The sequence below is a fragment of the Mirounga angustirostris genome, unplaced genomic scaffold (assembly GCF_029215605.1).
Source record: "Mirounga angustirostris isolate CCGP_5_RB_7025 unplaced genomic scaffold, mMirAng1.0.hap1 SCAF_16, whole genome shotgun sequence".
NCBI classification, from domain to species: Eukaryota; Metazoa; Chordata; class Mammalia; order Carnivora; family Phocidae; genus Mirounga; species Mirounga angustirostris.
This window is the reverse complement of record NW_026991724.1, coordinates 56,081,858-56,103,522: the sequence shown is the minus strand read 5'-3', so window position 1 is coordinate 56,103,522 and position 21,665 is coordinate 56,081,858. Positions and strand designations below refer to the sequence as shown.

Here is a 21,665-nt window from a genome sequence, read left to right as displayed (position 1 = left end):
TTACCTGGTGCATGGAGATTAAGTATTACTTCTCCCAGTCTGCCTCTTGCTTTTTTCAGTCTTCATGGTGTCACTTGATGAACAGAACTTTGTCCTTTCGAGAAAGTCCAACGTATAAACTTTCTATTTTATGTTTAGCATCTTCTGTGTACTAAGAAACACCATCCACCCAGGGCTGTGACCGTAATCTCCTATATTTTCTTCTACAAGCTTGACCGTCTCTTCTAATTCTTTGTACCCACAGAGGGTATTCCTGTAGGAATTCACTAAGAGCAACACTAACAGTCGTGATGGTAAGAACAACAGCAGCTAATATTTATTGAGCTTACACAATGTTCCAAATACACCTCCAGAGAGTTTACGTGTACCAAACTCAGTCACCACAACAGCAGTATTAGGTACATGTGATTATCCCCATTTCACACACAACACACAGGGGTAACAGGTCATTTTCCCAGTGTGTCACAGCAGTAAAGAGGTGGGATGGTGATGGTAACAGGGAGGGTGTGTACCATGGCGAGAGGCTTTTCCACATATGTTACATCAGCAGTTATTCCCTAGAACAAATGTGAAGTGAGGCGGAGCTCGAATGGTAGCGGGAGGCTTCTATCCACTCATTAAACCGATGTGGCAAAACGAAAAAACAAGTCTACACTGAGTGTGTTGTGATCACTAAGAAAAAGTGATCTCTCCATTCTCCAAATTTGTCTGGAGCATGACTATTCTGAGATGCTTATAAGCAGGAGAGTGACCACTGAAGGCTTTCTTATGTTAAACTGTATCATGGATTTTCCTTGTGCTGTGGAAGGAATGAATGTTGTATAGAAGCTTCTGCACCTTCTTCTTGTTCAGTAGGTTTTTCAGCAGTGTGAACTCTCTGATGGTTCACGTGGTTACACGCCTTCCCACATTCCTTACACTCAAAGGATTTCTCCCCAGTGTGAATTTTCTGATGCTGTGTAAGTTGATGGCCATGACTAAAGGCCTTCCCACACTCTTTACATTCATAGGGTTTCTCCCCTGTATGAATCCTCTCATGTTTAACGAGGCTTGACCCATAGATGAAGGCCTTCCCACACTCCTTACACTTGTAAGGCGTTTCACCAGTGTGGATTCTCTCGTGCTGGGTGAGGTGGTAGCCACAATTAAAGGCCTTCCCACATTCTGTGCACTTATATGGCTTCTCACCAGTATGAATTCTCTCATGTTTAACAAGGCTCGAACCCCAGCGAAAGGCCTTCCCACACTCCTTACATTCGTGGGGTTTCTCACCAGTGTGGATTTTCTGATGCTGAGTGAGATAATTGACTCGAGTAAAGGCCTTCCCACATTCCTGGCATTCATAGGGCTTCTCGCCAGTATGAATTCTCTTATGCTGAACGAGGCTCGAGCCACAGATAAAGGCCTTCCCACAGTCCTTACATTCATAGGGTTTCTCGCCACTATGGATTCTCTTGTGCTGAATGAGTTTATACACACGGCTAAAGGTCTTGCCACAGTCTTTACATTCATAGTCTTTCTCCCCAGTGTGAAATCTCTGATGCTGAGTGAGCTCGTCACCACGTCTAAAGGCTTTCCCGCAGTCCTTACATTCATAGGGTTTCTCACCCGTATGGATTCTCTTATGAATGACGAGGCTTGAACCCCATCTAAAGGCCTTCCCACAGTCCTTACATTCATAGGGTTTCTCACCAGTGTGGATTTTCTGATGCTGAGTGAGTTGATTACCCCAACGAAAGGCCTTTTTACATTCCTTACATTCGTAGGGTTTCTCACCCGTGTGAATTTTCTGATGCTGAGTGAGCTGGTAGCCACGACTAAAGGCCTTCCCACATTCCTTACATTCATAGGAATTCTCCCTAGTATGAAGTCTTTGATGTGGCCTAACAGAGGTATTTTCTCTACAAGTGGGCGTTTTCTCACAGTTGATTATCAGTTGATTGAAACAGCCCTCTTGGCCCCGTGGTCCTTCAAACTCACCTTCACACATCCAGTCAAGGCCAAGGGATTTACTTCTTCCATCTGAGTTCCATTTGGATAAATTTATTTCATAAATGCCCTTTTCTGTAGGTAAACTCTTGGTCCCATACGGTGACTCTAAATCTGGAAAAAAATAACATTTTGTTTCCTTTTAAGGAAAATGAAAACACAAACGAATCTAACCACAAAACAAAAACTTCTCAAACAGAAATTAACTTCTCTAGGAGAACAAACACGAATCACCTAGGGCTCTCGTTAAATGTTCAGTCCACTTCCGGCACCACAATACTCAACGAGGAAACACCGGGGACACTCCTGCTAAAGTCAGACAAGGAAAAGGAACTGCCTCTTAGCCCTACTATTTCCTATCAGCTGACACAATTAAGCAAACAGCAAACGGAGGGGCAGATCTCAAAAATAAAGATGAAAAAGAGCACAATTTGCAGATGATGTGATGACATACCTGGAAAACCCAGGAAAATCAAATATAGAACAAATGTGAAAAACAATATATACGGCTGGTTACCTGGGTATAAAATTAATATTCTGAAATTAATATATATGTCAGTCATATAATGAAAAGTGATTCTGGACAAAAAGACCGACCATCAAAGGCAATAAAAGGGACAACGTGTAGGATTAACTGTAACAAACACGGTAAACGCCTGTGGGGGAATGTTTAGTAGGAGGATCTGACCATCAGTGAGGACGCTAACTCCAACGGGCTGCAAAACCCGCAACATGCTTAAATTCATGAGTTCATAATGATGCCACCAAGTGTTAGACGATCAGCTTTGGAGCATGCTGGCCAACCAGCCCTTTATTATTAGAACTCATAATTTTCCCTTTAAAAATGTTTTTATCCACCATGAACAGTGTCACTACATGACCAACTAGCCGACGGAGCACAGTTTCTCTATAAAGCATTAGTAGAGCAAACAAATGAAGCAGTGACAGAAGATCACCATGGTGAATGCCCGTTGAGCACTGGATCTAGGCACCGAGTGTCAGTAAGCCATACCGGGTAACGTCCTGTGATATTAGAACGTAACAGCACGCAGGAAGAAGTATTAGCGAAAATCAGATAAAAGGAAAAACGCATTCGAAGCTAGGATGCCAACGAACTTGCAGGAGCTACAAAGGGCACGGGATCACGTTGTCTATACCCCTGCTCCTCAAGGTGTGGTCCACGGACCAGCAGCATCAGCAGCATGGGAAGCAGGAGCAAAACAGGAGACCAGTGGGAGGGACTGGGGCAAAGATCAGGTTCACGGTGGTGACTTCTTCCCCAGAGGCCATCCGTGGCCTTCTTAGGGAGCCTTCCATGCCCCAGGGGTGCACCTGCTCCCTGCCTTGCCTGGCTGCTTACTACAGCGATGGCTTGTCCCAGCCAGTCCGGCTGTCACTCTCCTCTGTACTGTCCTCCCTCTCAACCATCACGGCTCTTTCCCTCACTCCTCAGCAAGTCACATCTGGCTTAGAAATGGAAGGTCCTGCTTTCAAAAAAATGCCACCTGGTGTAGAATTTAAGAAAAAAATTATATGCTCAAAAATTCATTGTAGGGACATCTGGGTGGCTCAGTCGGTTAAGCGTCTGCCCTCGGCTCAGGTCGTGATCTCCAGGTCTTGGGATCGAGTCCCACATCAGGCTCTGTGCTCAGCGAGGAGTCTGCTTCTCCCTCTCCCTCTGCCTGCACTCCACCCCCTCTGCCACTCATGCTCTATCTCAAATGAATAAATAAAATCTTAAAAAAAAAAACCTTTGATGGAGACTTAGTCAAATTTATGACAAGCTAAAAGTCAAAATGATAAGACTTCAGAAAAGAGAAAGGATTAAAGAACAGGCAACCGCAACCAGATAGGAAAGGTCTTAAACTTCCGAGGGCCTTACCCATGGAGGCAAGTACAAGAGGGTAGGTGACAGTGTGGATTCTTGGTTCGGCCTCCCCTGTCTGATCAAGTCACTCCACGCCTGAGTATACGCACCTACAAATTAGACCTAGCAGTCGTGCCTACCTCGTAAACTGGTGGGATTAAGGTGAAGTGTATTTGCTCACACACACAGTGCTGCCAATGCCTGGTACAGGGTGAGCACATTAGCCGTGACTATTATGGCTGTTATTTCTCTAACAGAAAAACAAGACCTAACCGGAGACATTTACAAGATGTCATCCAACGTGTAACTCAGAATTCAGGAATTGTAACTTTCTTTCTTTTTTTTTTTTTTAAGATTTTATTTATTTATTTGAGAGAGAATGAGAGAGAGCACATGAGAGGGGGGAGGGTCAGAGGGAGAAGCAGACTTCCTGCCGAGCAGGGAGCCCGATGTGGGACTCAATCCAGGGACTCCAGGATCATGACCTGAGCCGAAGGCAGTCGCTTAACCAACTGAGCCACCCAGGCGCCCAGGAATTGTAACTTTCAACCTCACTTCAGGTACAATGCTTGCTTTGGTTTTACGTGAATGCTGTCCATTCAATCCACATCAAACACAGGCTTGTTTACTGAAGGAAGTCAAGTTCCCTGAAGGGGGGTTCTGCAGAGTACCACAGGCCATCAGTAGCAGTCTGGGCGTGAACATACTATCATAGTATGAAGCTCAGCTCCTTGAGGATGGGTGTGAAGTAAACAGCCCAGAATTTGAATTCACCCTTTGCTCACTAAGGAAGAGAGAGGATTACAGGAAGGGCCAGACAAAGGTGGGAAGAGGACAAGGAGATGAAGGTGCGAGGTGCCCATTTTAGATACGACAAGGCTCAAGGCACTTCTTGAGAAGAGGAAGGAATTCATTTCTTGAAGTCAGTCCTGACATTCCCAGTGGAGGCAGCTGACATTCCAGGGGGCAGGCAACTCACCCAGGGAGACCAGGTTACTGTAGTTCTCCAACATCACATCCCAGTACAGATCCCTCTGCGTGGAGTCCAGGCATGCCCACTCCTCCTGAGAGAAGTCGATGGCTACATCTGAGAACGTCACCAAACCCTGAAAACACAAACCCACACGTCCCGGAAATGAAGGACAGCACAAAAAGGGCTCTTCTGCTCTGGGTTGGGCTGGACACAGCAGCAGACCACAGGCCTGTGACGTGCACAGGGCACAGTGGGGACTGCGACGGAGCAGAGCTCCTAATGTTCCTGAAGAGCCCGTTACCTGGTAACATCTCGGCAAGTGTGGACGCCTGCGGCACCCTTTCCATCCTTCAAGGGAAGGAAAATGCCTAGGGTTTTGTTTCTGTTGTGTGAAGGGAGATCTTTTATTTTTGAAACTAGGGTTTACGTGTCTGAATGTTCTCAGCCTCAAGGTCATCATTTTGCCAAGGTTTTAAGCAGTCTTCTATGTAACCACAAAAGCATTTTCTTATTCCATCGTAGAGATGAACTGGACTTCATTCTTACAGTTGTACACTTAGGTAAAACCAAACATCTAAGGTTTTCCCCAATTCTCGGGGTATATGATCACCTGGGACTTCTGTACCGAGTGACCTTCTTAAGACCATTACGACCCACCACCCCTGCCTTTTCTCTGATTCTGATTTAGGCTATGGGTGTCAGATGATGTGGATGCACACAGAGGTCTGGAGGGTCTGCTCGACAACACGCACCCCTCAAATCCCCTAGTAACATCATGGCTCTCAGTGCTCAGGCCCCAACCACAGCCCTATCCAATCCCAAGAGCCTCACGGAGCTCCAGCTATCACCACCACTGACACAGAGACCAACCAACGTGAGCATTCTCTCCTCTCTGCCTGGGAAAAACATCCGTGGAGAACAGCAGGGAGTTTTAGTTTCTGCATGTGGTCAAATGGGACCACCATCTGCAACTCATAAGCCGCACACGTGACTCAAGTATTTCTTTCAAGGGACTCTCCTCCCCCACTGCTCCAGCGTTACTCTTGACAAGGTGAACGCAGAGGAGACACTGAATCCCCAGCTCAGTGGTGAAGTGGGCATTAGCCACAGGTGGGCACAGGGCTATACGGCATTGTCGTTCGCCGGAACAGGAAGAACTGGGCAGTGGGTAATTATATGGGCCTCAGTTGGGCAGGAGGCTTCAGGATAGTTCACAAAAATAGCCACAGGACCCAAATATCACATTTCAAGAAGGAAAGAGAAATACATACTTACGTGCGCCATAGTTTTAGAATCAAGAACTGATCAGTCCTCTTGGGGTTTCTTTTACCAAAGACACAAAATCCACAGAAGCCAGAGATATACGAGAAAAAAAGAGGCATTAAAATAAGTGCACCTTGGTCCCAAAATGACTTAATACAAGCTTCCTGCTCCTCCATCTTTGCTTCCAAACCCCCCGACCCTGGCCGTTTCCTCCCCCACAACATGCACACATCAACACGATGCATCGGAGAGGATGAAGAGGGATCTGGACAAAAGGGAAAAAAGCTCTCCCTGAAGCCCTATGAAACCCAGCTGTGCACACAGTAGAAGAGTTTTTATTTGTTTTTGCCTTGAAGTCAGACCTACTTTCATCTGTCGTTTCTCAGTATAACTTAAAAAAAAAATTTTTTTTTAAACTAGGCTCTACCCCACACATTGGGCTTGAACTCACAACCCTAAGATCGAGAGCCCCTCAAAAGTTTTTTAACTGAAGTATGCGGACACATGATCACATCAGTGTCAGGCATACAACCTAGCGACTCCACTGGTCTGTATGTTACGCCATGTGCACCACAGATGTAGCTGCCATTGGGCGCCACACGACGCTATCACGGTACCACGGACTATGTTCCCTATGCTGTGACTTTCTTCCCCATGACGCACTCCGTACCTGGAAGCCTGGGCCTCCCGCCCCTCTGGCAACTATGCTAGTCTGTTCTCTGGATTTATGGGTTTGTTTCTGTTTTTGTTTGTTCGTATGCTTTATTATTTAGATTCCACATATAAGTTAAGTCATGTGGTTTTTATCTTTCTCTTTTCATTTAGCATAATACTCTCTAGGTGCATCCATCTTGTTGCAAATGGCAAGATCCCATTCTTCTTTGTCTTTTGCCCCCAACTTCTAAGAGGTAATCTACATTATACCTGATAGGAATGTCTTTGTTTTGGGTGAAGCTGGCCATCCCCAACCAGTCTTACTTAGGGTGGGAACTGGCTACACCAAGAAGACCAACCAGGTGATTCAGGGTGGGTGCTTTGGGTCATGGGGTATCAACTAGCCTGGGTACTGAGATTAACATGTAGACAATGAGTCAGTCATGTCTGGACCATCAATCATTCAATCAATCAACCGTGCCTATGTGCTGAAGCCCCAGTGGAAACTCTGGACCTCAAAGCTCACGTGAGCTTCCCTAGTTGGCGATACTCTATGCATATTGTCCTATCATGATGCTGACAGAACACCCAGTCCTAACTCCAGGGGGACAGGACACTGGAAGCTCCATGCTGGGGACACTCCTGGACGTTAGCTTATGTGCTTGTTTCCCTGGCTGGTTAATCTGCATCCTCTCCCTGTAATTACCTGGAACTGTGAGTAGAATGGCTCTCAGTGAGTTCCAGGAATCCTTCTAGCCCTGAAGGTGCTTTCACGAAAGTCCTGAACATGGATTTGGGTGTCAGAACTGAGGGTAATCTCGTGTGGATACTGTGCCCCCAAACCTCTCAGTCTGGCTAACTCTGGGCAGGTGCACTGTGATCCTGGACCTGAGATGGGGTGCACTTAGGGTGCTTGGTCTGACGCTGAGCAACATCCCGCCCCCTCCAGCCACACCACCCAGGGTGAAGGGGGGCTGCACATTCAAACCTGAACCTCTCCTGGCCTCTAGGTAGGGTGAGGTCGGTCAAAACATGGCAGATGGACAGGATGGAGAAGCAAAGGCCCAGGCAACATTCAGCACCCTGCACCCAGAAAAACTCACTGCAGAAATACACGCAGAATATTGATGTAAGAGTCAAGGATCATGAAATGTTCAAAGAAATCCTTACAAGACAATGAATAACACTTCAGATACACTGTCAGTAGAGAAATCAGGCTACCAAAACAGGATACAACAACACACTAGTAAAAGTCTACATACGAACATATGTGTACGTATATAGGATACATGTGTGTGTATATATATAGAGAGAGAAGAGACACATACAGACGGAAGCAAACCACAACATCAACAGATAGATAGATCCCTTGTGCAGAAAGAGTAACGAGCAGGTCTGAAACTGCCTGCAAGACTGGCCCTTAGCTGGACTTCCAGAAGGTCCCCGTGGTTCCCTAATTGACAAGAGTGGCTCACTGCTCTTCGACTGTTTGTATAAAAGATGTGGTTTATACTGAGCCCTTGCTTTCCTCTGGGAGTCTGGAATTTTGGTATGTGCCAGAGAGAGGGTGTCTCTGTGACTGCCCCCTGATAAAAACCTTGGCCTCCCTTGGCCCAGATGAGCTTCCCTGGTGGACAAGGCTTCGCATGTCTTGCTGTAACTTGCTGCTGGAGGAATTAAGCATGTCCTGTGTGACTGCACTGGGAAAGTGCCCTGGGAAGCATGTGCCTGGCTTCCTCCCGATGTCGTCCGTCCTCTGCGGCTCTCCCTCTCCTGCTGACGGTGCTGTGTGTCACTGTAATAAATCCTGGCCTGGAATAGGACTATGTGGTGAATGCTGTGAGTCCACCCAGACAATCACAGAAGCTGGTGGTGGTCCTGGTGATTCTGACACACCCTCTGACCTTGATTTTCTTTTTTAAATACACCTCACTGGGTGTGTAACAAGAGCCAGGCTTTGGCCTGACATATGTATGTATGTGTGTTTATTTCTTTTCAATTCATAAATGACAGACTCTCAGAGAAACTTCTCTTTAAACAGTTTCCTTTTGAGGTACCTTTGCATTATTTTATGCACAACTTTTGTTTCCTTTTGCTTAATACCTAAGCCAACTCTCTGATGTCTACCTATACCCACATATGTCGGGGCACTGACTGGAAAAATGACTAAGATTCCAAGGGACGACCTGTACATACTGACTGCTATCTTGGTGGGAGGGTGAACTTGACTTCTGAGCTTGTCCTTCCAGCCACGGTGCCCTGTGGAATTCTAAACCACCTGACCCTGTTAGTCTTCACTTTGCGTCAACGTCATTAGAGAAAACATGTACGGTATAGAACTTAGAAAACAAATTCCATGTATGCCGCACAGAGCCCATGTGTTCAGAATTGTCTGGTCATGACCTGCCAACAGTGGCCACAGTAAGAATGATGTCCCCTTCCCGGCACTTCTCAGGGCACAGTCACCTATAAGTCTCCACAGGCCTTGACCGCAGGCTGCCCTGGGCTTCCATCCAGTTTCCCTTTCTGGCTGGCTCATAAGCAATGTGCAGGTAACAATGTCCTCTTAGTCATCTGCTGTCCCACGTACTCCTATCGTATTGTAAGCACTTAACAGACATATAGTTTTGAGGCGACATTCTACTTTTTGAAACTTATCCCAAGGAAATAGGTACAGTAGTGCACAAATACATATACCAGAATGTTCAAGGGCTAGGTTCCAAAAAATTTTTTGAGGTAAGTGTAGATTCACATGCAGTTTTAAGAAATAATACAGCGGGATCCTGTACTCTTTACCCAGTTACCCCAATGGTAATACATCAAATCTGTAGTACAATATAACCACCAGGACATTGATACTGATGTAATCCATCAATTTTATTCAGATTTTCCAGAGAATCATTTTTTAAAATGAAAAAAAAAAAAAAAAAAAAGTAGAAATATCTCATGGTAGAGCATAAATAAATTATGATCCAGTTATGGTCTGCTATAATGGCATCCAATATACTTACTAATAATGATACTGATTTATACTATTTGAGAAAGAAATTTAAGCTGAATTACTAAGTGAAGAAGGTAGCTTTAATAATGTATGCATAATTTGGGAGGAGAGCTCTTTTTTTTTTTTTTAAAGATGTTTTATTTATTTGACAGAGAGATACACAGTGAGAGAGGGAACACAAGCAGGGGGAGTGGGAGAGCCCGATGTGGGGCTCAATCCCAGGACCCCGGGACCCTGGGACCATGACCTGAGCTGAAGGCAGACGCTTAACGACCGAGCCACCCAGGCGCCCCAGGGAGGAGAGCTCTCGATCAAAGTAAGAATAAGCCTCTGTGGTCTGACTTTCAGGATTCAGGATGTGAATCTGAGCTCTGACCATTACTAACCTCACACTGTCTGCTCCCCACAGTTAAGACTGGGGTAGAAACAATACCTGCCAGGTAAGACTGCATCAAACTTTTAGGAAGCTAATCTACATAAAACACAATAATATTAACAGTTACTTAATACAAGTTAGCAGTTATGACTGAAAATCAATAACACTACACAACCCTTAATCTGATTTTATAGAAAAAACTCAAGCCTGCCTTTTCCTTTCTTCTTGTGCTTCTCACACCTGTCTATATAATCCACACTAATTAAAAACTTTCAGAGCCTCTTAAAAATGAAATTCTTTTAAATTAACAGTAGCCAAAAAAAAAAAAAAAAAAGAGTATAAGACATAGAAGGAAGAAATGTTCCCTCTCCACCAGCAGAGAGGGACAGACATGATTCTGCATGGAAAATCCAGCTCAAAGAATGTAAAATGAGGGGCGCCTGGGTGGCTTAGTCAGTTAAGCATCCAACCCTTGGTTTCAGCTCAGATCCTGATCTCAGGGTTGTGAGATCGAGCCCCCCCATCGGCTCCATGCTGAGCGTGGAGTCTGCTTGAGACTCTCTCTCCCTCTCCCTTTGCCCCTCCCCTGCTCGCACTCTGTCATAACTAAAATAAAATGAAAAATTAAATTAATTAAATTAAAACAAATAACAAATAAAATAAAATAAACATAAACTGAGAAGATGCCAAACTGAGAACACTAGCAAGCGGCTGGATCTTGTATTCCATGTGATATGGAAGATTTCTTCGAACACTTTAATTAAAAAAAAAAAAAAAAGCAATCTCTATACCCAACATGGGGTTCGAACCCATGACTCTGAGATTAAGAGTTGCATGCTCCACTGACTGAGTCAACCAGGTGCCTCTGTTTATGTGAACGTTTTAAACTACTGTCATCTTACTCATATACCTGCCCATGGAAATGTTATAGTATAGTTCATACTTGTAATAAGTCAGTGACTCCTGTCATGTTCTGTGAAAGAAAAGTTAAAATCCCAGAAAATCAAATTTTGAAAGCCTGTCTTTATTGATCATTTATTCATGGGATTAGTTTCAAATGATGTCTTTCTAATCCTTTAAGGTGTAAATGTGTGAGAGATTTTTTTAAAGCTTGGATTCCTCTATAAACTAAGATTTGGAGAGTGTTTGGCTCAATTACGTGTTGGTTAGCAGGATCCAGTGCTCTGGAAACAAAACCACACACATATGCATTGGGGGGAGGGAGGGAAGGGCTGGAATCATACATACCAAAATATCAACAGCAATTATCTCTGGATGGTACAGCTATGGGTAATTTCGAGTTTCTTCTTTACGAGCTCCTTAGGAAGCTGAACCTTTTGCTGCAAACCAATATTAATTCCATGATAAGAAATATAATTTAAGCTAGTCCCAAATTTAAAACAAATCAACAAAGAAAAAGTCCACAGTTATGGGGCAGTGGGTATATTTCGGTCATCAGGGGAACTGTGGATGGATAGGCCTGTGGCAGGCAGGACAACTGCCTCCCAAACACGTCTGTATCCTAACCCTGGAGCCTGTGACTATGTTATGTTACATGGCAAAGGGCAGTTAGGTTGCAGGTGGACTTGGGGTCGCTCATCAGCTGACCTCAAGATAGGAAGGTATCCTGAATTATGCCAGGTGGGCCCAAAGTAATTGTGGGGGTCCTTACAAGCAAATGAGGGGGTGGGAAGAGAGAAAGACGTGACCACCAAAGCAGGATCAGACTGACTAGGCTCTAGTAACAGGGCTTCTGAAACACACAGCTGTCACTTGGGGAGACCCAGTCTTTGAAAAATGGGAGTAAGCTCACAGTAGAGAAAACGGACAAACCACCTCAGCCAAACGATCAAGTTCACACTCAGCAATCATAAATCATGCTGACAGTTTGTGTTCTTGCCATGATAGGATAAAAGTAGTGATCTTCCACCCCCAAAACCATAAACCCAGTCCAATCACGAGAAAAGCATCAGGTTCCAAGAGAGGGGCATCCTACCAAATACCTGTACCTCTTAAAACCTTCAAAGTCATCAGAAACAAGGGAAGTCTGAGAAACTGTCACAGCCAAGAGAAGCTTAAGGACACACGACAATGAAATGTAATGTGATCTCCGGGATGGCATCCTGGAACACATGAAGAATGTTACTGTAAAAACTAAGGAAATCTGAAAAAAGCGTGGACTTCAGTTAATGACAATGTATCAGAATTGGCTCACCAACTGTAAATAACATCCCATACTAATGTAAGTTGTTAATAATAGGGCACAGCGGGTACAGGGTACCTGGGAATTCTCTGTACTAACTTCGCGATTTTTTTCTGCAAATCTAAAACCACCCTAAACATTAACAAGATCAATTAAACAAGAAGAATATGGAACCATATGTAGCCCACGAAGCACGAACTGTTCAATATATGACCTTTTAGAAACTCTGCCAAGCCCTCTGCTCTAGTTCCAGAACTCACTCAGCATCAAACCATGTTGCTTCTTGCAGTTCATACGAAAATGGAACTGGAACAGACTGAAGCTGTCACGCTTCCGACAAGATGTGGATAATACAACAGATTTCTACTGATCACTGAAAAAAAAAATCCCTGCCTTTGATGACAAAGCCCTTTGCTCAAACCCCACTTTTATTTATTTACTTATCAAAATAATGGCTCAATTCCTTTGAATTTTATTTTACTTTTTTTTTTTTTTTTTTTTAATTTTAAGTAGGCTCCATGGCGAACGTGGGGCTGGAACTCACGACCCCGGGATCAAGCGCTGCACGCTCTAGTGCTCGCTCCAGCAGCACGTTTCCTAAGAGCTGCACACTCTACCGACTGGGCCAGCAGGACGGCCCTCAAACCCCACTTTTAAAAGCATCACCAAGCTGGTAACTTTGTCATTTACTGGCCCAAACCATCAAACCTTCTCTGTTCTCACTGTGCTCTGAAAGTCAGGCCGGTGGGCAAGACTGCGGATCCCACCTAAAGACAAGGATCCTCCTGACCAAATCTCAGGCTGCAATAAAGCACAACACGAACCTCCCCACCGCATTCTTCTGTTCTGTGTTCTCTGCAGACACCTGCACGGCCCCATCACACCTCTCCGGAAAGGATTAGTCACTGTTGGGGAGAACATCTCAGGCCAAGGGAAGCAAATGTTCTCAAGTCCTATAAACACAAGACATTTACTGAACAAAACAGGTAACTCATCTGAACCTTGGCTTTAAGACGCGTAACAAGGGTCTTCCTCTCCAGGATGCCTGTTCCGGAGGACGGCTGGCCTGCGGGAGAGAGGAGGAGACTCTAGGGCCTCTCCGGAGAACAAGCTGGATCGGAAAGCACCCTCCAGGCCCGCACGTCCTAATTGAAACCCGTCGGGAACGAGGGGGAGCAGGGATCCGAGGATCTCGGAGCTTCTGGGGACCAGGCCGCAGGGAAGAGGTGTTCCGAAATAGGCAGCAGCCCCCGCCCGCATCTCCCCTTCCCGCCCTGCTACTCGGGGTGCCCGGAAGGAGAGCGCTGCTCGCCCTGGGTCACCTCGGCGCTGTGCCTGTGCCCTGCCTGCTGGTCACTTTCTCTGCCCTCCCTCGGGGCCGCGGCCGGGTAAGCCGCCGCGACCGCACAGCTGCAGGCTGCACGCTGCCCGCCCCCCCCCCCCCCGGCCCGCGGCCACCCCCGCAGCGGCGCAGGGGCCCCTCCCACCGCGGGGCAGTGGCCGCCGGGCCGCGCCGCCCCGCCCCCACGCACTCCCCGAGGTGCGTCACGGCCACAGAGCCGCGGCCTGTCCCCTCCCCGGGGTCCCCGGTCCCCGACACCCCCGCGCACCCCTGCACTTCTCTCCGGGGCCGCGGGCCCGGGCTTCGCGTCCGGCCTCCTCCCCCGGGGCGCCCTCCTGGCCGCCCTTCCCTCCGCAGAGTGCGCGGCTTCCCTCCCAGGAGGCCAGCCACTCACCGCTCGGGGCCCCACGGCCCACAGGGCGTGAGGACGGGGCGCAAGGCTTGAGGTCAACTCGGCACCGGGGCCGCGGGATGCTGAGCGCAGACAATCCTCGGCTCGGCAAACCTCTCCCAGCAGGCACCTCGCTGCGCTCCGACTCTGGGGACGGGGCGGCGCACGGGCCTCTGGGAAATGTAGTCCAGCAGCCCGGGAATACAAGGAGCTGGGCCCCCGGTGGTCCACTTCCCCGGCTTGCAACCCTACACGCCCCGAAGGACCTGTGCCTCACAGACTTCTGGGAAATGTAGTTCAGGGCAAAGAACTGCGTAGTGAATGGGAGGCCGGCCCTGCTCCCAACAAGCGTTTCCGTCCCTTACATAAGGGTGGCTAGTCATCTGTGCGATGTTACTCATTGCTAAATGGTTGATTTGATTTGATTTTTTTAACGATTTGCGTGGGGGATGGGTTAGCCTGCTGATGGGTATTAAAGAGGGCACGTATTGAATGGAGCACTGGGTGTTACACTCAATGAATCATGGAACACTACATCAAAAACTAATGATGGTGATTAACATAATGTAATAAAATAAAATTTAAAAAATAAAGATTTTATTTAAGAGAGAAAGAATGAGAGAGAGAGAGAGTATGAGAGGGGGGAGGGTCAGAGGGAGAAGCAGACTCCCTGCTGAGGGGGGAGCCTGATGGGGGGCTCGATCTTGGGACTCCAGGATCATGATGTGAGCCCCAGGCAGACGCTTAACTGACTGAGCCACCCAGGCACCCTAAATGGTTGATTTTAGAGTGATTGAGACTTGTCCCTCAGATCATTATTTATTTAAAAAAGTTTTTCTAATTCTGACATTCCTTCTACATCCATTAACTGAGATATATCTATAAAGTAAGGCTTTCCCTTATAAAGGCAAACTTCGTGGTTCCACTCTAGTATTGATCCCTTGTAAAGGCAGCATATTTGTCTCTTTAACACATTCTAGAGAAATCGGTCTTTTTAAAAGCTACCTTGGGGCGCCTGGGTGGCTCAGTCATTAAGTGTCTGCCTTCGGCTCAGGTCATGATCTCAGGGTCCTGTGATCGAGCCCCGCATCGGGCTCCCTGCTCAGCGGGAAGCCTGCTTCTCCCTCTCCCATTCCCCCTGCTTGTGTTCCCTCTCTCGCTGTGTCTGTCAAATAAATAAATAAAATCTTAAAAAAAAAAAAAAACTACCTTGAGTGATGATAAGTTATTTCTGGCTTTTTCTTGTAGGCACGCTATTTTTTATTTTCTTAGTTTTATTTATTTATTTTTCAGAGAGAGCACAAGCAGGGAGATTAGCAGGCAGAGGAAGAAGCAGATTCCCGGATGAGGAGGGAGCCTGATGTGGGACTCAATCCCAGGACCCTGGGATCATGACCTGAGCTAAAGGCAGATGTTTAACCAGTTGAGCCATCCAGGCATCCTTTTTTTTTTTTTTTTTTAAAGATTTTATTTATTTATTTGTCAGAGAGAGAGAGAGTGCACAAGCAGGGACAGCAGTAGGCAGAGGGAGAAGCAGGCTCCTGGCTGAGCAAGGAGCCCAACATGGGACTCGATCCCAGGACCCTGGGATCATGACCTGAGCTAAAGGCAGACATTTAACCGATTGAGCCACCCAGGCGTCCCCACACTTTAAAAAATTTATTTAAAAATAAAAATTTTTTTAATATTTTATTTATTTATTTGACAGACAGAGACATAGCAAGAGAGGGAACACAAGCAGGGGGAGTGGGAGAGGGAGAAGCAGGCCTCCTGCCAAGCAGGGAGCCCAATGTGGGGCTCAATCCCAGGACGCTGAGATCATGACCTGAGCTGAAGGCAGTCGCTTAACCAACTGAGCCACCCATGCGCCCCGAAAAATAAATTTGAGAGAGAGCGTGCATGAGTCAAATAAATTTATTTGAGAGAGAGGGTGAGGGGGGTGAGGAAGGGCAGAGGGAGAGGGAGAAGCAGGGTCTCCACTGAGCAGGGAGCCCGCTGTGGAGCTCGGTGTGGGGCTAGTGGGACTTGATCCCAAGGTCCTGGGATCATGACCAGAGCCCAAGGCAGATGCTTAACTGACTGAGCCACCCAGGTGCCCCTAAAATCTTAAAAAAAAAAGAATGGGTAAAGTCAAGATACTGTAATGTCTCTTCATCAGTAATGAACTATTTAAAGATGTTGGAATGACAGAGTAGTTATTTGGAGAAAGATCAAATTCATTCACTATCTCAAACTATATATCAGAAAAAAGTACAAATGGATCAGAGATGTAAATGTAAAAAAAATAAGCCCTCAAAAAGTTAAAAATAGAACTACCCTACAACCCAGCAATTGCACTACTAGGTATTTATCCAAAGGATACAAAAATAGTGATTCAAAGGGGCACATGCACCCCAATGTTTATAGCAGCAATGTTCACAATAGCTAAAATATGGAAAGAGCCCAGATGTCCATTGACAGATGAATGGATAAAGATGTGGTATACATCTATCTATCTATCTATCTATCTATCTATCTATCTATATCTCTATATCTATATATATCTACAATGGAATATTACTCAGCCATCAAAAAGAATGAAATCGTGCCATCTGCAATGACGTGGATGGAACTAGGGGGTATTATACTAAGCAAAGTAAGTTAGTCAGATAAAGACAAATACCATATGGTTTCACTCATATGTGGAATTTAAGAAACAAAACAGATGAACATAGGGGAGGGGAAGGGAAAGGAAAAGAAAATACGATAAAAACAGAGAGGCAAACCATAACTCTAGGAAACAAACAGAACTGCTGGAGGGGAGGTGTGGGGGGATGGGGTAACTGGGTGATGGGCATTAAGGAGGGCACCATTGAGCACTGGGTGTTGTTTTTTTTTTTTAAGATTTTTTTATTTATTTGACAGAAAGAGAGAGACAGCGAGAAAGGGAACACAAGCAGGGGGAATGGGAGAGGGAGAAGCAGGCTCCCCGCCGAGCAGGAAGCCCGATGTGGGGCTCGATCCCAGGAACCTGCGATCACGACCTGAGCTGAAGGCAGATGCTTAATGACTGAGCCACCCAGGTGCCCTTGAGCACTGGGTGTTTTATGTAACTGATGAATCACTAAATTCTACCCCTGAAACTAATAATACACTATATGTTAACTAAATTGAATTTAAATTAAAAAAATTTTAAAAATAAGTCATAAACTTAAAATGTGTCCATAACAGGGAAATAAGGAGATCATTTCTAACTACAGTTCAAAATCCAGAAGTTGTAAGAGACACATCATAAAGTGTTGAAAGCAAAAGACAGAAAAAATCCTGAAGCAGTGAGAGAAAAGACTCATCCACATTGAGGGTAACAACAATAGGACCAATGCCTGGCACTTCACCAGCAATAGTAAACAAATGAAGGCAGTGGAATAAAATATTCAAAGTGCTGAAAGAATAAAAAAAAGTCAAACAGGAATGCTATATCCAGCAAAACTATCATTAAAAAATTAGGGCAAAATGAAGACACTTCCATGTGTAAAAAATGCAAAGAATTTTTACAGCTTATGAACAACCCAACTGAAAAAGAAATGGGAAAAAGCCTTGAATAGACATGTCACCAAAGATACATGAATGGCTCATAAGCAAATGAAAATATGCTCACCATCCCCAGGCATTAGGAAAATGCAAATCAAAACCATAATGCAATATTACACCCACTGCAATGGCTACAATACGTAAGAGTGAAAGCATTGTTATGAAGGCTGTGGAGAAACTGGAAGCCTAAAGTATTTCTGCTCAGAATGTAAAATTGTAAAGCACCTTCTATTTTTAAAAACATCTGTATTTTTAAGGGAAATCCATTATTTTCTAGATTATGTTGCAAATCCTGATTAAAAAAGAAAACAATGTGGGGGCATTTGGGTGGCTCAGTAGGTTAAGTGTCCAATTCTTGATTTTGGCTTGGGTCATGGTCTCAAGGTCATGAGATCAAGCCCTGCATCAGGCTCCATGCTCAGTGGGGAGTCTGCTTGAGATTCTCTCTCTCCCTCTCCTTCTGCCCCTCCTATCACACACTCTTTCTCTCAAATAAACAAACAAATAAATAAATAAAATATTAAAAAAAAAGAAAATCTGAATAACCAAGTTCAATATACAGATTAAAAGGCATTGGTGGTCTCTGAATCTAATAAGGTCTGATTCATTTTAAGCCAGATACAGTTCCAATGTGATGTGAACTCTTTTAAGGAAGAAAAATTTGTTCACATTATTATATTAGGCTATTAAAAAACAACAAAATGAGGGGCACCTGTGTGGCTCAGGCTCAGTTAAGGCTCCAACTCTTTGCTTCGGCTCAGGTCATGATCTCAGGCTTCTGGGACAGAGCAGGAAGTCTGCTTCCCCTCTCTCTCCCTCTGTCCCCCCCACCCCTGCCACGTTTTCTCTCTCTCAAATAAGTAAACAAATCTTAAAAAAAAAAAAAAACTAAACAAAATGAAAAAAGAAAATTCTAACTTGAATCTCCTTTAAACGCATAATGTAAAGATATAAATACGACTTTAGCCATTTAAATTTAGCCAGTTAGCACTTAATATTAGCCAAATTCACTTTATTCCATTAATGAAAGATTCCATATTAGAACACTGATTAATGCGATACATCAAAATGACAGATTTAAAGAAAACATATTTGAGCACTGCAGATCCTTCAGTAAGATATCTGATAGTTAAATCATGCCAAATATGGCATTTGAAAAATTACTTTTCAGCAAGAAAATTTCAGCAAACATTATGATCAGCAGTCCACACTGGGAGCATTTTCATCAAAGTGAGGCTGAGACCAGAAGCCCAGTCAGGGCTCTCCCCATTCACCATAGAATGCCTGAGTGGGGACCCAGAGGAAACAGGTAAAGGCAGAAACAAGACAAGGGAAGCAGGATTCACGGATGGCACGATGACATACCTGAAACAGCAGAGATTCTATTTTGACTGTTAGACTAATAAGAGCATTGAGAATGTCAGGGAGGGAGACCTTCCTTGCCCTGTGGTCCTTCTAGCTGGACTCAGAATCAAACTGACATGAGACAGATTAACAGGTGAATGTACGGGGAATCCACACAGACACCAAAGTCCAAAGACAAGGCACCACGAAGCTCACTTGAGCTAAGGAGAGGGGTAGGGGAGAAAACTCATTAGCAAGGTGAAAAGAGAGAAGTTTGGAAAAACAAGATTGTTCTATTATGCAGAGGAGGGGCCTCGGTTAATACTTGTCTTCCTGTTGCAGGCTCTCCTTTCCAATGTATACGGAGGCAGTTATGGGGGAAGCCGAGTGCCTTTCCTGCATCTGCTGGAAGATCCTGAGGGCAAAGCATCCTGGGGGAAACTGAAACTACCCCCTCAAGCAGTAAGGATGGCTGGGAGCCAGCAAGTCCCCACCGGTGATTGACTCACAGACACCATCGCTTCGACTTCCACTGCCTACCTGCACTACTCACCCACCCACCTTTGCCCTACATTTTCCTTAAAAACCTGGGAGTATTTTTAGCACTTTGGAGACAAGTCTTTGAGAGGCTATTCTGCTGTCAGCCTCCCGGAAGTAAATCCCTTTCTCCTTTCGCCACCACTGGTTTCTCTGCCTTTGAATTTTGTCACTGGGCGTGGCGGAACCTGCTCTGTCTGGGACCCCAACAGACGCGGATCCCAGGCCTCAGCTGTGATGTGGGACCGAGGCAGAAGAGAAGTTAAAATTCCCTTACTCCCCTACAGCACATGGACGAGTCCTTGGAACAGGCAGAGTGACATTCCTCTAGGAACTCAGCTGCCCCGATGTTACTTTGCTGAGGGCAAGAGGCAATCCTCGCCCGACCGCCTGGACCCTGTAAGTCTACTTTAACATATAAAGATTCCTTTGGAGACTTCCGTCATCTCTACCCCCGAGATACGTGCGGGCAATCGTCTTCCCAGGCATATGGCCCACCGATATACATCTGAAGGGTCTCACGACTCAGGTTTTATTAGGCGGTCCTAAGTGACCTTTTCCCAACAACAGCCAGCCCCCTCAAGGTCCCGGAAACCGTGCTTCTGAAATTCCTCAGACACTTAGGCTCCCCCTAACGCCCTCCCGACGTGGAAGTGTACAATGGGCACTCCTCGTGACCCCAGGGCATCTCTTTCTGCCCGTGGGTCCCGTCCCCGGGCTGTAATTAAACCACCTTCTTGCACCAAAGACCTGTCAAGAATGCTTTTTTGGGGCGCCTGGGTGGCTCAATTGGTTAAGCAACTGCCTTCGGCTCAGGTCATGATCCCAGGGTCCTGGGATCGAGTCTGCATCGGGCTCCCTGTTCAGCGGGGAGCCTGCTTCTCCCTCTCCCACCCCCCCGGCTTGCGTTCCCTCTCTCGCTGTCTCTCTCTGTCAAATAAATAAATAAAATCTTGGGGCACCTGGGTGGCTCAGTCGGTTAAGCGTCTGCCTTCGGCTCAGGTCGTGATCCTGGAGTCCCGGGATCGAGTCCCGCATCGGGCTCCCTGCTCGGCGGGGAGTCTGCTTCTCCCTCTGACCCTCCCCCCTCTCATGCTCTCTATCTCATTCTCTCTCAAATAAATAAATAAAATCTTTATTAAAAAAAAAAAGATGGGGCACCTGGGTGGCTCAGTCGTTAAGCGTCTGCCTTCGGCTCAGGTCGTGATCCTAGGGTCCTGGGATCGAGCCCCGCATCGGGCTCCCTGCTCTGCGGGAAGCCTGCTTCTCCCTCTCCCGCTCCCCCTGCTTGTGTTCCCGCTCTCGCTGTGTCTCTCTGTCAAATAAATAAATGAAATCTTTAAAAAATAAAATAAAATAATGTTTTATGGGGCGCCTGGGTGGCTCAGTCGTTAAGCGTCTGCCTTCAGCTCAGGTCATGATCCCGGGGTCCTGGGATCGAGCCCCCCATCAGGTTCCCTGCTTCTCCCTCTCGCACTCCCCCTGCTCGTGTTCCCTCTCTCGCTGTGTCTCTCTCTGTCAAATAAATAAATAAAACCTAAAAAAAAAAAAAAAAGAATGCTTTTTTGGCTGCGGGCGTGGAACCCAGCGCTCCCGCACGCGGCACCCCAGCCACACCACGACCAGCCAGGTCAGGAGATGAGGCTGGGGACGGACCAAACACGACTTTTCACGGGGCAGGAGCCGCTCACCTTCCGCAGAGGGAGCAACGGTGAAGAGCAGCCCGGGGTAAGGGGCGGTTGTGACGCTGTGGGGGCGGCGCCTCAGGCCAGGATCGGGGAGGAAAGCCGGCAGGGGCCCGACACGCTCAGGGAGGGCGCCGCTGGACGGGCGAGAATCCCGGCGCCCAGAGGGGGCGTCCCACGGCCCCGGGTGCGTCAGGACGGCCGGCCAAGGGTCCCAGGCAGAAAAACGACGAGGCAGGCGGGTCCCCACGCCAGAGGCCGAGAAGAAGCGGGGATGCCCCCCGGGCGATTTTAACCGGCAACGGACGCGGACCCCGGCCCTCGGATCGCGTCGCCGCGACGGGGCAGCTCGCCACCCGAGTCTGGCGGGGGCCTTAGGGTCCTAGCGACCCGCGCACCGGCGCACGGACGACTGCGGACTGAGGGGCCGCCGCGCTCGAGCCTGAACCGGAAAGACAGGGAGACTGCCA

At 46.6% G+C, this 21,665-nt stretch overlaps 1 protein-coding gene across 11 annotated transcripts; it reads right to left on the bottom strand.

Moving 5' to 3' along the window:
* Positions 1-288: 288 nt before the first annotated feature.
* ZNF331 (zinc finger protein 331) lies at positions 289-21,572 on the bottom strand. 11 transcript variants are annotated; one of them, XM_064581800.1, is made up of 7 exons: positions 14,063-14,589; positions 13,328-13,392; positions 11,372-11,463; positions 7,735-7,848; positions 6,105-6,152; positions 4,836-4,962; positions 289-2,103 (listed from the first exon to the last, which is right to left on the bottom strand). In XM_064581800.1, the coding sequence occupies exons 5-7, from the start codon at positions 6,111-6,113 to the stop codon at positions 782-784; spliced, it is 1,458 nt and encodes a 485-aa protein (XP_064437870.1). In that variant the 5' UTR covers positions 6,114-6,152; positions 7,735-7,848; positions 11,372-11,463; positions 13,328-13,392; positions 14,063-14,589; the 3' UTR covers positions 289-781. The 11 variants fall into 11 exon arrangements, with proteins under 11 accessions (XP_064437870.1, XP_064437869.1, XP_045748193.1 ...); XM_064581799.1 differs by lacking the exon at positions 13,328-13,392 and adding an exon at positions 12,133-13,279; XM_045892237.3 differs by lacking the exon at positions 7,735-7,848 and adding an exon at positions 12,133-12,246 and having other exon boundaries at positions 14,063-14,586.
* Positions 21,573-21,665: the final 93 nt, after the last annotated feature.